The sequence below is a fragment of the Choloepus didactylus genome, chromosome 27 (genome assembly GCF_015220235.1).
Source record: "Choloepus didactylus isolate mChoDid1 chromosome 27, mChoDid1.pri, whole genome shotgun sequence".
Taxonomy (NCBI): Eukaryota; Metazoa; Chordata; class Mammalia; order Pilosa; family Megalonychidae; genus Choloepus; species Choloepus didactylus.
The window spans coordinates 15965454-15981889 of NC_051333.1; the positions used below are offsets into that span (position 1 = coordinate 15965454).

The 16436-nt window shown below is 47.8% G+C and overlaps 1 protein-coding gene and 1 long non-coding RNA gene across 6 annotated transcripts in view; both read right to left on the reverse strand.

Annotated features, from left to right (window-relative positions):
* ACTN4 (actinin alpha 4) overlaps positions 1 to 15572 on the reverse strand; it is a 71441-nt gene extending 55869 nt beyond the window's left edge. For 3 of the 5 annotated variants that reach the window (XM_037820460.1, XM_037820461.1, XM_037820459.1), the window contains exon 1: positions 15320 to 15570. In XM_037820460.1, the coding sequence (XP_037676388.1) occupies positions 15320 to 15481 (162 nt within the window). In that variant the 5' untranslated portion in view covers positions 15482 to 15570. Of the gene's footprint in view, positions 1 to 15319 lie in introns of all 5 variants that reach the window. The other 2 variants (XM_037820462.1, XM_037820463.1) reach the window with 2 other exon arrangements.
* LOC119521793 lies at positions 8009 to 11827 on the reverse strand. Its single transcript, XR_005214429.1, has 2 exons — positions 9423 to 11827; positions 8009 to 8460 (listed from the first exon to the last, which is right to left on the reverse strand). It is a non-coding gene; the product is annotated as an uncharacterized LOC119521793 (long non-coding RNA).
* Positions 15573 to 16436: the final 864 nt, after the last annotated feature.

A 16436-nucleotide genomic window follows, 5' to 3' on the forward strand; every position in this document is an offset into this window, starting at 1 on the left:
AGGGACAGCTAAACACACACAAATTCACAGACTCATTTTTTAATCCTACCAACCCTCCTCCCCCAAGGTCAGAGGCTTGGCGGTGGCAGCTTCTAACAATGACATCACCCCAGGTTTGGCTCTTTGGCAGGGTCACTAATATTGTTTCAGTGAATTTCCTGTCAAGGCTCTTAAGACAGGAAACTAGCCCTGTGCCTCGAGTCCTCGGTCTGTTCTGAGCCATCCTGTCAAGTTGAAACAAAGGCTTTTTGTGTTTTTTCCCTTTTGAAAAAAACAAAACTTCCCTGCAGTTTTAATCACCTTAATTACAGCTAAAGAATTAGATATCTTCACAGATGACCTCACGCTTGCTGATAATTAGCAATTTCAACAACCTGGCGCTTCCTCAGCCCTGGTGCCCTCCCCCTCCCCCCTCCCCCAGCCTTCAGGTTAATTACTGAGTTTGACCTTCCAAAACAAAGTAGGTTCCACCCCGTCAGCCCTCCTCCCCCAGGGCTCCAGCAGAGAGGGGCTTGTGTCTCCCTCCCTGCAGTAGAGAACGGAAACTGCTTCAGAGAGGGTTGGTTTGCCTGGAATAATGGTGTAGGAGGAGTGACAGTTTTCTGGGGGGCCCCCACTCCAAGTGTTGACAAGTTTTAATTAACACCCGGGCTAATTTAACCCTGGCACAGTCAAGGGGAAGAAAACTGCTCATCTCAGGGGCAAAAAGCATTTGGATTTGCAGTCCCGGTTGTGACGGAGGGGGGATTTCTTTGAGCAGGCTCCCACTGTGGACCTCTCTGTTTGGACTTCGTGTTCTCCTGGCAGGCAAATCCCAACTGGAGGTGCAGCTGACTCAGGCTGTTACTTTCCACACACTTTTTTTTGCATGTGAGAAGGGTGTCAACAGCCTGATTTGGAAAGTGCAAACTGGGTGGCCAGATAGATCCCCACTGCCCACCCCCCACCCCCCGCACGGGGTCCTGCCTGCTGCCAACAAGGGCCATTTCTGCAAATGGCTGTGCCGCCCCCTCTGCAGTCAGTTGTCACTCCATCCTAACATTTTCCAAATTTGCTGCAGCCCTGAGCCCTGTGAGGGGAGAGGCTGGGAGGCGGACATTCTCCTCATTCTTTTGCCTTATTAGGTTGTGGATGTGATTGCTTTTGAGGGGGGATAGGGACTAAGTTGAGGAATGGCATCAGGAAGTGACCCCAGGAAGGGGGGGCCAGGAGGAAGGAGGAAAAGAGGATGGAGAGCAGGCGTGAGAAGCGCAGTGGGGAAAGCAGCCTGGGGCAGGGCGCGGCTTCAAGCCACCCTAACCCCTGCAGGCTGGGTCATCAGCTGGGCACCGGCCCCCGCACACCTCTAGGCATGGTTCAAGAGCATTACTAGGCAGTTATTTTGGGGGTTATCAGTGGGAAGTGCTTCCTGTTTCTTCATCACTTTCCAGCCAAGGAGAAGGCCACCTAACTTGAGGCTGTTTTGTTTGTTTCTGCTTTGGGGAGAAGGGGAGCAAGAGCTCCTGGGCTGACACCAAGCTTAATAACAAGCTGAATTACTCATGAAAGAGCCTTCCTGGCACTGCCTATGGCCATCCAGACATAAAACTGTTCAGGGCTTGAAACTCTGAAACAAGAAGCCACCTCCCAGATAATGAGGCCCAGATGGATGCAGAGGCTGGGGAGAGGGCTACATTATGTCACTTGCTGCTCGAGTACGTGTTGCCACTTGACAGAGGATGCTTCTTTGAAGTTGCTGGCTGGCTGGGTTTCGGATTTGGAGCTCCCTGAGGGAAAACTTCAGGAAAGGGTGTATATGTTTTGGTTTTCTACATTTAAACTGGGCCTTTCAACCCCTCTGTAGAGGAAACTCAAGCCACAGAGCCCACCTGGAGGCGGGATGGTGAGCTATTGAAATAATTTTGAGAAGCTACATTCATGGGGCACTTTCAATGTACCAGGCACTGTGCCAAGTGCTCCACACATACCATTTATCTCAATTAATCCTCAGAATCACCTTGCCAGGTTGGTACTACTATCATGATGTCCCTTTTCAAAGGACACTAGGGCTTACCCCAGTTACTTGCCACGAGTCCTGCAGCCATTAGGTGGAGGAGATGGGTGTGAACCAGCTCTGCCTCCCTTTAAAAACTGTACCCTGACCCTGCCACACCCCCAGCCCACACCTTTCATGGCTTCCTGGTTCTGCTGCCAGGACCAAGCCTGGGGACTGGGGTGCTGGAAGTGCCCACCCTCAGGGGCATCAGCTCTCCCAGCACCCCATCCAGGACTACGGCTGCTTGGGCCAGGAGACGGCCTATATCCCAGGGACATCTGAGCCGCTCTATCACTGGGTAGGTAGGCTGGTGTTAATGGCTAACCCACTGGCTGAGCAGGTGTCTCCTCCCAGCATCAGGGTTCACACAAGAAGCTTCCTGAGCCTGAATATTCTGCAACTTCTCCCCCAGAAACCTCTCCCCAAGTGGGGGTGAAGCCATACACTCCCCAACTACAATGGGCCCAGTTCTCTGCTCTAAGAGTGTCCACCTCCCTAACATCTCTGCCTTTCAAGAAGGGAGGGAAGAGGTACTTCTTAAGGATTATCAGGCAGATCTTTCCTGGAAGCCTTAACAAGGTAGAAAAGGAAACCGAAACTAGCCATGCTGATATCCTGCCGCCCTCTCTCTCCCTCCCAGTACAAGCGGTGCTTCAGTGCCCAAGCCATAGAGACTAGCACAATCCAGAGACACTTGCCACCTTCTCCATTCCCCGCCAAATCCTTCCACGGCAAACCTCCTGATTCCAGGCCATCTAAATGATGGAGGCCAAATTCTACTGGATGGTTTTGGCCAGAGCTAAGCTTTGTGGTACCCTCATGCAAAACTGATGGCGGGGGGAGGCGGGGGGCTCCAACCTGAAGCCGCGCAGACAAAGAAAGAGAGGCATGGGCCAGCTACCCAGCATTATCTCACTGTGGGGCCAGAAAGCAACCCAAGTCAGGTTTTGGAAAAGCATATCAAGGGCACTGCAGCATTGAGTCATATGTTTGGCCATAAGCATCTGAATGTGTCATTTTTTAAAACACACTGGAGCATTTCCTGGGATAGGAATGCTAAATTCCACAAGCCAACTTTAAGGCATTAAAAAAAAAAAAAAAAAGCACCTGGAAGCTTGGCCTGGCAGGCAAGAATAAGCTCTTAAGGCAGAAGGCTTCTCAGCTACCCTCATTCTAGGGACAGCATATGAACATGCCAAACCAGCCGGCCAGCCAACCCCTCTCATTTTGGTGATCTCAATATAGAACCACCGTTCCCAGTTTGGTCATCTGGATTAGGTGGCAGTGTACAGCACCACACCCTGAGGAGCCAGGAGGGCAGGGCTTGGAGAGACCCCTGGCCATCAGAAGGGAGTCTCTGTCTCTTTTCTTTCTTTCTTTCTTTCTTTAAACCTGAGCTTACACTGAAGAGAAATGCCTCAGAAGGGACAGTCAAAGCAGAGTCTCCCCTGGGGAAGAGGAGCCTGGCTCATGCACTATAGCTGTGGAAGTGACAGGACAGATGAATGGATACAGATTTAAAGTATGGGGTCTTGCTATTCAGAGGTTCCAAGGCATGGCTGACATATACTGAGCATGGTGTCTTACTCCTCAAACCTGAAACCCCCAAAGACAAAGCTCAAAGGAGGAAGAAACTGGTAGGACTGCCCAGAAGAGGCAGCTAAAGGATGCTGTTCAATTGTACACACGGGACCCTCTCAACACTTGTCCCAGACACGTTTCCACATCTGTGGGAAAGACACGTGCCCACAGATGTGGGAAAGGCCCACCCCTCCTGCACACTCACCTCCTTTATGAAAGTTTCCATGACTGACCCCACCTGACCTTATTCACACCTTTCCTCTCCTGGGACACAGCTAGAGTGCTGTGGGCTCGTCCGTGTGCCGCTTAGTGTCCTTCTGAGGTCTCATGTGGCTTTGCTCGCTCCTTGAGAGCACGGGCTGGGTCTCCAGTTTCTCTCATACCCCCAAAGGCTGGGTGCAGAGCTCTGCTTTGCAGAGAGGCCCAGCGAAGGCCCTGGCGGTCATGTTTCTACCTGAGTGCTGGACTCCAGGGCCTGTGAAGCCCCAACTCATGTTACACACAATGCTGGTTGGCTATAAAATGCAGACCCACTTTGGTCAGCAGCCCCTAATTCTGTTACCCAAGTGGCAACTGCTGAAATCTTTCAAAGGACCTGCCAAATCCTTACAGTATGATGAAAAGAGATAGCTTCTCCCACCCCATCTCCCCCCTAAAAGTCTGTTCTATCTGCTGGAACGATTTGGAAAAGGTTCAGGTTGGCATAAATGCATAATAAGCCACCCACCGTGGAAACTTACAGCTGTATCCCAAATGTAGGGTAGGACTCAATATAATCTGATACATTTTCCATTCACCAAACACTTTCTTCCCACTCTGAATCAACTTTTTGACGGGGAAGTTTTATTTTTGTATTTAAGGGGATAAGGATAAGAAATACACACTTACCTCCCCTGCTATAGAGCTACTTAAAAGATTGAAAACGTTCACATGGAATGGAAACCTCACCATCTACTTTCCAGCTGAGGCAGCTGGGCTGGCTGTACCATTACAGGACAACCACATGTTCGTTTGCTCCTTTACTCTCTGTCAACAGGGAAGAGTTCTGCTGCCGGATCTCATCAAGGGTAGGGCAGAGAGAATCCCAGCCCATGTTCATAGTGGACATTTATGGTCCCTGAACTTAGCTTCTTGCCAGGTGCTGTGTATACAGAGTCAGGACTGCCCAGAGCTCTCTGTAGCTGTCCCACCCTCCCTGAGTAAAAGCCACCTAACTAGTTTGACAAGCTGTGCCTCCAAGTTGGGAGCCAGGAGCCAAAAGAAATCAACATGTTCCTGGATTGGCTTCCAATGGAGCACAAGAAGCTGAATGCCTGAGTGAATCAGCATGCAAGTCTGCCTTTCTCTGAACTAGAACCACCCTAGCTAAAGCTCCACTTGACCAAAGGAAACAAGGGGAAATACTCAGTAAAAGGAAGAGGAATTTACAGAGAAGGGACGACCTAGAAGAGCCAGTTTAGAAATCAAGTTTCCAGGCTTCCAACTTCAAAGTGAGGGGTGCCACATTTTACAAAAGATACTTAGTGAAGCAAGTAGCATCTTACCAGGTGGAAACATCCTCTTGGTGGGACAAAGGGGGCTGGAACTTAATGTGGTAAAAGTTAACTTTCCTAAGAAAGCCACACTACAAAGCCAAATGAATACACAGTGCTGTGCTGTAAAACTCAAGATGCAAAAGTTACCAATGCTTTAAGCAAACACAGCAGTGATCACAGAGATAACTGATGCTTTTGTTTGGTTTAATGTAATGCAGTCCCGGGGTTCCCACTTGAGAAGTCAGTTCTCGTTTGGCCTGTCTGGGGGCCTGAGAGGACAGGGAAGCAGTGCCAGGGTTCTGGAAGCACAACGTCCCTGGTCTAGTGGAGTCTCAGAGAGGCTGAATCTGTAGGTAGATGCTGACCTCTTCCCTACTTCCAGCCACAAAGCACTAGTGATCTGGCCATGCCCATCCCCTCCACAGGCCCTGTTGACCACAATGGACTTCTCTCTGTTCCTTGACTACTCCAAACTCATTCATGCCTCAGGGCCTCCTGTGGTCCAGTCCCTCTGCTTGGAATATTCTTCCCCTAGTGCTCTCTCGGCTCCCTGAAGAGACACCCTCCTCCCCTCACCACTCTCTCCCCAAACCATTCCTGATCACTAGACTATACTGGAATGTAGAAATAAGAGCATAGACTCAAAAGCCAGAACTTCCAGGTTCAAATCTTGGCACTGACATGTGTGTCCTGTGGATTATGCGAGTCAGTCCATGTAAAGCACTTAGAATAGTGTCTAGCACAGAGTAACAGCACATAACCCTAACTGAAATTGTCTTATTATTTACCTGTTGGCTGTCTCCTCCTCTCCCTCCCCCTAGCCTGTGACTATGTCAACAACATATACAAATGAGATGGAAGACAGTTTGTTCTTGGTCACCTGATTTCCTTGGTGGCCTCTGGCCAATTCCAAAGCAGAGACCATTCTCCCCAAAGACCCTCATGGCCCACACTCTGACACAACTGAACCCACAGAGCCTGAACTGCAACTCAGAAGTCTCATGTCTAAACTATGCTTGGAATGTTTGATAGGAACATGCATTTATTTTTAGGAAAGAAAGTTGTCTCCTAAGCTAACCCTGTGGCCCTAGATCAGGCCGTATTTGGCAAGACTGCTTTGTAGTTGTTTATTAAACAGGCCTAGAACTTTCTCAAGTCAAATGTAGTAAATGCTTAAGAGAACTCACTGCACTACGTCTTCTATTTTTATGGTCAATGTTTGTTCCTTTGGAATCTCTGGGGTGTTCCTGCCCTGCAGGTAGGAGCTGGGTGTCACCCAGCTTTGGAGCACCCCTTAACCAATCATGCCTAAAAGGGTTCACAGCTCCCAAAGCACTGAATTCTCTTCCATGTGTTCTCCTTCACCCAGTGAGTTCATGCAAGTTACAAAGGCAAGGGAAAATGTGTTTCTCAAAATGGCCAAGAAGGCCCTCCCCTAACTGGTCTGGTTATTTCCTCTCACCCCACCACGAGACATGGTGCTGGGTAACTACAGGCCAACATCTCTGAAAAGGACATCTTGATACAGACCTCTCTGTTTTACAGAAAGTCACATCCCACCACAGATCAGGCAGCATAGCTCAACTGATCAAAAAAAAAAAAAAAAAAAAGTACCTAACTGTCTCCCAATCCTAGTGATGTTTACCATCTGGATACCTTTCAGCCACTCAAAATCTGAATCATGACTAGTTAGCAGACAGCCTGTGAGAAGAGTCGATTCATCAGACTGCCCTTGAACCAGCCAGGCAAGTTGGCTGCTTCCAGACATTTTGAATTTTTAAGCTGGAGTTTATTTCATGGGCCAGACCTGGAAGATTTTACAAGCCTAGAAAATTAAAAACCAAACCAAAACAAAGATCTAACTCTTCCAAACGCAAGCCATGCCAGTAATAGCCAAAGAAGCACTTTTACAAAGTGCTTAATATTTTCATCTGATACAAAGTTTAATATGTTAAAGAAGGTGGGAGTGATAGGGAGAAAAAAAGTCTATTTACTGTCAGAGTTGGGGTAGGGAGGAGATGGATTTAAAAAGAAAACTGTTATTATGAAATGAACAGTGCTTGGGATTTGCTGGAAACTTTTAGAGTTCTTTTTAATTTGTCAATGTTTGTGAAAGCAGGCAAAAGATCCAGGCACTTTTTGCCCTGCTATTAAGAAGTCACATAGCTGGGATTCCAACACTAAATGCCTAGAGAAAAAGCACAAGTCCCAGCCACAAAGCCAACAACGGCTCCCTCTCTCAAGCAGACACGCACTCCCCATCAATAAAACAGACTGGCCTCTCTGCTGCTGAACAGAGGCCCCTCATCCCTCTACCCACCATGGCCACTGTGCCTGGGAATATTTTCCAGTGAAACAGCTGGCACCATCTTATTTACGCCCAGTACCCCAACACTTCACCATCAGCTCTGCCTCTGGTGTGATGGCACTCCCCAAGACAGTAAGTAAGCAACTCAGTTTCCATGGTGAAATCAACTAAATACCTTTTACCCACATCTAGATTTAGATTTGATCACAGAGCACAGATGTGTCAGCTGTTACACATGCACATGCCGAGGCTGTGATAACACTGGCTAAAGTCAGCCTCCAGCATTGCCCCTGGCCTGTGGGCTCAGCCCTGCAGGCTGCGGACCCACAACCTTACACACCCCTCCCCACACCCACTTCTCCAGGCTGGATGCTGAATCACATTCCAGCCTCCCCCTAGGTTTCTCCTAATCTCAAATCCAACCTTCTCTACCATCAAAATGAAGGTTGTTTAAAAGAAAAGAAATACATCTGTTTTACTTCCTGCCATGCCCCCATTTTGGATGGCTAATTACGACATTCTTAGAACTGGGATCAGAGACATTACTGCTCAGGAGGTAAGATATGGAGTCTCTTTTTTTTTTTTTTTTTTGAGATTAAAAAACCAAGTATGTCACCCTCAGACATCAGGACCAAGGGGTAAGGCATACAGCCTCCCTCCTGCCCTGCCTCCCATCTATACCTAGGCTGTGGCTTCCACCCACTCTTAGCATCAGGGAGGGGGCAAAAGATGAAAAGAAAAACCCACTAGAAAGCCAGTGATAGACATCACTCAACCCCACACCTTTGGGGGGAAAACTTTAAAAAGCATAAAACAAACCACAATGTCATCTTTATTCCTGTCTGAAGCAAGAGACACAAACGTTAATTGTGTTGCTGGTGTTCTACCATCCCCTTCAATCATTTCAACACTGCCAACAATATTTCCCAAGATGACTTCATCGAGTTCTACCAAGTAGCAACCGCCACTTCCAACAACTTCTGCCCATGTTGATAGTTCCGCTGGAAGACAAAGAATATGTTCTGCTCTGATATTTGGAAGAAAAACATTTAAATAAGCCTTTCTTAACTCAGCAGGAGGGCACTGCTTTCCTTTACAGTCCAGGATTCAATTACCCAGATCCTGTAGCAATGTAGTTTATTCATGGGGCAGCCAGGCTTTCTTGTAAACTTTAAAGTGTGTAAGTGTAAGAGAATCAGAGCCTTAAAATGAAAAAGCCGCATGAGGAGCAAAAGATAAATCCACAATTCTTATATTTACAACATGGCCTGGTTTCTTAAAAAACAAAGCAAAACAAAACAAAAGCCCTAACATTTGAAAACAAAGACGAATCAAGCATCATCCAACTATGAGCAAGTTATGTTCAAGCCTAAGTAAGGTGGGCTGGTGGCCCAGCAGGAGGGGACACATGTTCTTACTTGGGTAAGTCACTCCGTCCCGCCCATCTCACGGAATGCTTCAAGGCGCAAATGAGATACATTTTTTTCCAAGTGTGAGATACACAAATGGGAGATATTAGGGGTTAGCCACACCCCACATTAAACCTTGAACCACAGTGAAGTTATTCCCTTTGATTGTCTTGCAAGCCTTCTGACTAGTTCAAAGAGAAAATCTCTGTTTGGTACTGGTGGGTCTTTAGCAACTCCCTTTTAGCAAAGGGAGCAGGCCTAGGGCCCAGAGCCTTCCTCAGGAATAGTCGCTAGCTAGAACTTAACACTGTTCTGTTATCAGTGAGTTTATTTTTGCAATTTCCTTCTATTTATGGCCAAGGAAGCTGGTTTTCATTTACCATATTCATATAAAATTTCCTTTCAAAATTTAAGTTTAAAATGGCATATCAACTTAAAGACAGATATTAAGTATGTAAAAGTAAAAGTAGATACGGAGAAATCACAGATAGTTGAGATTTAGGAAGCACCAACAGAAGCACAAGGAGACTGTTACGACTGGGGAACCACTGTACCTTCTAGAAACACAGGATGGTCCCTCACTCTTTGGGGGATGGAGCTGATCCTGGGAAGGTAGGAATCAGCACAGCAACAGGTGGCAAATAGCAAATCTCACATAAATTCAACTCACTCTCTCTTAGATAACACTTCAGTAAATCAGTCTAAGAAAAGGCCACCTCTTCCGGAGAAAGTGCTGCTGAAATGAAAGGAAAGACAACCAAGTTATACCAACTAGCTTTTACAGATTTTCCATGAACATTCCAAGTTAATGCATCTGTTGTTTAAGAGGGAGGGGGCGGGACGTGAAAGAACACAACCAAAAAAGGCACAACACCAAGACAGATGTCTCGGGGATTTTTATAATCCCAGGGAGACCACTATTTGGATAAAACTTCCCAAGCACTAATGTAAGGACACTTTTGCTAGTTAAATAAGTGCAAAGACTTCATTTTCTGGAGGTGTAGCATCCCACCCCACCCAGCCAGCTGCCAGTTGGTTCACGACCAGCACCTCCCCCAACAAAAAAAGATTACTCTTTCAACAGAGGCTGGAATTCAAAATGACTATGTTTCTCTTTGATTCACTGAACCTTGCACTCCTTGATACCTGGGATAGAAACTAAAATGTAATGCATAAACCTTCTTGAAGAAACGTGTTACTTGTGCCACTTGCAGATACTTTATAACAAATTCTGGTGTGATTGCCAACACTGTAAAACTAAGTTTCCTTATTCCACTTTGATGTTTCGAAGTTTAAACTCATCTGAAAGGAGTTTAATCTTGAGCTCTCAAACAACCCTTGGCATAAAGACTTCTTTCAAACCTCCATGGATAATAGAATGTGTATCTGCTCAAGTAGAAACTTCCGTCTACCCTTAAATAGGTCACTGTTTCAGTTACCACCACCACCGAATTACCAACTTGCTATCATTGTCTCCTATTTCCATGAAAAAAGAAAAGGGGGGAAAAACTTAAACGAGGTAACATGAGAGCTTTTGTTATTCTATACAATAAATACATATATAAAGGCAACGGAAGGAAACTGAGGGGAGGGAACTCAGTGTGAATGACGAGAACATGGACATCACTAAATTAAGGAAACAAGGATAAAGCTAGAGCATAACACATTGATCTAGAAAATGTAATACCAGGGAAGAGATAAACATGTTGATATTTCAGCTATTCAGAAAACTTGAATGAGCGAGTGATAGCAGAGCAAACAGCTGTTCACTGATTATTTTTGCTCACACCCCCCCACCCGGAAAAAAAAAAAAATGAAAGCAGCAGCAAAATGGTTTTCTAAAGAACAACTTTAAAATCTGGTCAAAAGCTTGTACATTTCCCAGCACACTATAAATCAGTACAGCAAAAACCTAAAGTGTTCATCTCAGTCTCAGAAATTCCTTGGGCCTTCCCAAATCAATTCTTTTTTGGCTCCATTCTCTTTGCTGTCATCTGCTAGGCAGCACTGCCAGACAACTTGTACTACTCACTCAGTTAACTCTGAAAAAGGGCGCTGTCTGGCCAAAGTCTGCCATAATTAGGGTGTATGTTTAAGTGGCAGAACTGCCCCCCAAAAGGCTTGAACTGGAATCCAGGCTTGGCCCTGCTCCCCTGCCAGCTGATTAAAAGGACATTTTGAGAGGGCAAGCCTGCATTTTAACTGACCTCCTTAACTGCACCTCGGGAGTTTAACAGCACCTAGACTATAAGACAACACCCTTCAACACTTTCACTAAACTTCCCCACAAGGCAGCCCACTAGAGGTGAAGGCATTGATTGCCATTAATTGAAACCTTTTAGCACCAGTTCCAACTGAAGCGTGAGTCAGCTGCCTGGCCTCCTGTGGCCTCTCTCTTGGTCTCTGAAGCAGGAACCAGGGAGGGTGTTTCAAAAGGCAGAGGGCAATCCTGGGCCCACGCCCTGGACTGCCTCGGATTAGGTGAAGAGGCGCCACTCCTCAGCACCAACCGGATTTCAACTATCAGCCAAGAGAGAGTGAGGGCCACAAAGGGCTCTGCAGCCTGCACTCTCAGGCCACCCTCCTACCTTCCCCTCTCATTCACTCATCGGAACAGCCATGCTGTAAACCACCTTTCCTTGGTGAGGGGTGGGGGTGGGGGGCGGGATATTGTGCTAGCAACTGAGTAGTTTCCCCTAACCCTCTCCCAAGAGGGCAAACAGGGTATACTTGCTGTCCCTCCTCCTCACCCCCAACCCCCATATTTACCTGGCCTTATTTCTAGATGATGTTGAGTTTGGTTACTTTTTTTTTTTTAATTTTTTGTAAGTATATTATTCAGTTTTGAAAACTACTAAGGACCTCTTAATCTAAGCCAGATCCTAAGAGGCAAGCAATTAGGATAATGGAACAAAATAACAGATGGCTACTTTGGAGCCCTCATTATCAGCCTAAAAAAAAAAAAGTCCTAAGTAGAGAAAAACAAAACAGAACTTTCAAATAATTAACTCAGACCTGATACAGCAAGAGCCAAAGGTCAGGCTCTAACCATGGAAGACCCTTTGAGTGGTGATGTTTCCATGAACATGCAAGCTTAGCAAACAAGGTGTTTCCTCTTGCTATGAAAAGTTTTGGAGTAGCTGGTCAAAAGGTTTCACCCCTTCAGGGGAGCAGGGGGCGGCAAGGCTACCTAGGCCCCTTTCAGAAGTTGGGAGAGGGAACTTTGGCCCAGAACCATAATTGCTCAAGAATGTACTCCAAGACCAGATCAGTCCTTTCCCATCCCCCAGAGAACACCGAAGGCCCTCCCATATGAAAACTATTGCATAACCTACTTATCAGATAATGCCCTGGTTCACGGGGAGTCCGGTCCTTAGAAGTCAGAGTAAAGGGCCTAAAAAGTGAGAACACACACCCTTTAATTCCTAGAAGAACCCAGTTCCACACACTTTTCTACAGCTGTCCTGGATACAGATTTTTAGAATATGTGGACAGGAGTAAGGGACACTCACAGAACTGTCACCTTCCCAGTGGTTTGGCCTTGGAGAAGCAAGAAGGGCAATCAGTCTCACTAAAGTAACACTGCAACTTAGAAAAAGCCCAGCCAGCCTGCTTTGTGGGGTGGAGGGGTAGGTTTCCCTCAGGAAGAAGGGAGAGAACAGCACAAACTGGTGTGTTCCTTTCCATTACTTCTTCCCCCATTTCATAAAAGATCCCCCCACCACACTCCCCACAACAGGAAAGTACACAGCAATGAAGCAATACTTTCCCCCCCTAGGACAGTTATGTGTGAATATTTGCTGGAGTAGGTATAAAGCAGGTCATAACAGAATTTGACCATTACTGAGAATCTAAAGCAGCTGGTGTTAGGGGAAGCTATGAGACACCCTTTCCCTCAACCTTGCCCGGCCGTTGAGGAAGGGAGCTGGGAGGCCAGGGGAAGAATGACACATGACAGCAAGGTCTCTGGATTCCGGTGAGTCCTGGTTCCCACCCAGACCTGAATAGTGCCCCAGCCACGCCCTGTGGGCAAGGAAGACTACAACTATGAGCACACACCCTAACTCCCAGAGAGGAGTGGAATGGAACTAGCAAAAAGGGTCACGTGGGGAGTGGTAGAAGACAGGAAGGGAGAGAAAGGGAAGGTTCCCCCACTCCCCTCATTTGAGAAAAAAAGGGTCAGGGGCTCATTTTCCCAAGTCTGTGGAGGTAAAGAAGGCAGACCACAGACATTTGCAAAAACAACCCTCCCCCCACCCCCAACTTTCCAAGTCTCTTGGCAACTCCTAACCTTTCCCAACCTATCACTGCCTCAGGCAAGACATTACTGTTGAGACTCCAGACTAGATTCTCCCACCCCCTCCAAAAGCATTTTTATGTCAAATATCTCAACCTGCCCACCCGTGATCTGGGTGGGGCAGTGGGACAAGGACACCATCACCCCTCCCCCCATGACTACTGATGATGAAATTCTAGCAGAGGTTGGTAATTTACCCAAGGTTGCGGCAGGCCCCACCCCAGGCTGCCTTGGAACGGCGGCTCCTTCCTCCTGCTCCACCTACTGCGTCCCTTTCTCTTCCAGAGTGAGCTGCCCACACTGAGCACCAGGAGCACCAAACCACACCCTCAAGACGCTTCCAGTCATCTCCATGTTCCTTGAGAACCTCCACTAAACCCACCCTCCCAAATCCTCAGAGCCCTCTCCCAAAGTCACACACCCATACACATCCGTCTTTGTGGACTCACCGAAGGACCCCTTCGACCCCTTTTCATTTTACACACGACAGAACTAGGGTCTTGTCCAAGGCTACGGAGCCGACTAATAACAAATCTGGGATGAAAATTCAGAACTCCTGAAGACATTATATAACCTCTGACTTCAAGTAGAACTCCTGAAGACATTAAATAACCTCTGACTTCAAGTAGGTCCCACTCTCTTCACACACAACACTTCTGAACAACCCCCTCCCAACGCACACACCCACTCAACAAACTCCTTTCTCTAGCTCTTCCTGCACACACTCCAACTCGCCCCTATTATCAGCTCAGAGCTCTCTCCTCTCAAGCACACTGGATTGATCCCCCCACATGCTCCAACACCTCCTCCGGGTCTCCCATTCTATTTCTGATCTCCCTTTTACTACTGTGGTTTCCCCCTAAAGTGCTTCTACACCCCAAAGTCCACCTGTAAATAGACCCTGCTTTAGGATTCCTTCATCTCCAGCCCCCCTCCATCCAAAAAAAAGAGACATAATTCTTCCTGAACACTCTCATTTCCTCCCCCACTCCTTGGTCTCCCTTCACAACACACACACAACCCCTCCTGGCCCAGAACTGAGCCTCCAGAAGCCCCCTCCCCACAATTTCTTTCTCAGTCTAGCCATCACACAGTCCCTTTCTAGGGAGACCTTCGTGTTCCTAAAGTAACCTCCCTGACATTATCTACCATTCCGGCTCATCTTCTCTCCCACCAGTCTCACCTTTTCCAGATAACCTTTTCCTCCGACTCCCCCAACCCTTTGCTGAGCTTTCCCACCTTCCATCAATTCTTCAGAAACCCTCCTCAAAACACCCCCAAATACTCTCCAGCATTCCCCTTCAGCTTCTCCATCTCCTCGTCAATTCCTCTTATTCCTCCTCTTTTCTTCCCCTTAGAACATGGCAACCCAAATAAATTTCACCCTTCAAAAACTTCTTATTCACAGGCCCCCAACTGCTCCCCTCAGCATCCCACCAAGTACAATGAGACCTCCTAGCACCCCCATCCCTGCCTTACACCCCATTCTTTCCTCAGTCCCTTTACTCTCCTCACCTTCTCAGTCTCCCTATATCTCCCATCCCTTTTCAGACTCCACAATCCCTTCCTTGGTATCCCCACGCCATCTTCAGAATTCGAGTCTCCACTCCTTTTAGAAGTCCCCCAATCGAAGGCTTCCTCAATTCCAATACTCTTCAGACCTTTCTACACTCCAAATCACCCCCTCCATACCTGAGCTCCTTTTCAGATTTCCCAGATTCCTCATTCCACCCTGACCCACAAATTTCCTTTCCAGACCACAGTTTTTCCTCTCAGCAACCCCCAGTCCATCCTCTGACCCTTCCATTCCGCCTCGGACCCCAGTTCCATTTTAGACTGCCCAATCATCTCGGTCCCCATCCCAAATCCCCGCCCAGACCCTCCAATTCCTTCATCAGGCGCTCCGATTCCTTTTTTCCGACTCCCAAGTCCTTCCTCAGCCGCCAATTATATTTCAGACCACCAATTCTTTCCTCGAGCTCTGCAATTCCTTTTCGGGACTCCAAATCCCTTCCCAGACCCGCCAATTCCCATCACGGACTCTCCAATTCCACCTTAACCCTCCAGTTCGCTCTCAGGCTCCCCAACCCCTTTCCAGCCCCCAGCCCCCTCCTCAGCCTCCCTCCCAGCCCGTCCGGCCCGCGGGCCGCGCACCTTGCGCTGCTGCTTCTCCCAGGCCGGGTCCAACAGCAGGTCCCGGTCCCAGTCGTCCTCCTGGGCCATGTAGTCGCCCATGCTACCCCCGCCGCCGGCGCCATTGCCCCCGCTGCTGGGGCCGTACTGGTACGACTGGTTCGCCGCGTGGTAGTCCACCATTCCGTCGCCTCTCGCTCACGCACCAGCCCGTCCGCTCCCGCCTAAGCTCCCGCTCCTCTACCCGAGGTGCTGCCGCCGCCGCCGCTGCCGCTTCAGAGGCTTCAGCCCGCCCTCCGCCAGCGCATGCGCACCGACCGCCGCGCCTGCGCACCGCGCCGCCGCCGCCGCCCTCCCGCCCGGGCGCGCGCCCCGCAAAGCAGAAAAGCACCAAGAACCCCTGGGGGAGTTCGGCGCCTGCGCATAGTCCCCTTGCCAGCCACCTCTTCTGTGAACGAGCCGCGTCCCTTCTCCGCGTGAGCGCGCGCGTCATACGGCTGTAGGCGGGGCCAGATTCCAGAATGATTCATAACGCGGGTCTAGCTGTCCCGCCTTAACCCGCACAAGATTAGAATGCATTTCCATTCAGCAACACATGTCCAACAAATGTTTGTTGAGCTCCTATCGTGTGCCAAATCATGTACCAAACATTGGCACTAAGGAAAACAGACAAAAATCGATGTCCTATTAACGAAACTAAAACTTGGTTCTTTGAAAAAAAATCAATAAAATAGACAAAACTTTGGTTAGACAGAAAAAAAAAAAAGAGGATGCAAATAATCTAAATGCGAACTGGAAGTGGGAACATTTCTACCTACCTTACAGAAACAAAAAGGATTGTAAGAAGATACTATGAAAAATAGTATGCCAATAAATTAGATAACCTAAATGAAATAGACAAATTCCTAGAAACACAAATTACTTAACTGACTCAGGAAGATATAGGAAATCACAAGAGACAAATCACAAATAAAGAGATCAAGTCAGTAATGAAAATCCTTCCAACAAAGAAAAGTACAGGAACAGATAGCTTCACTGGTGAATTTTACAAAAAACAGTCAAAGAATTAACGAGTCCTCCTCAAACTTCCAAAAAAATCAAAGAGGAAGGGACACTTCCTAACTGATTCTATGAGGCC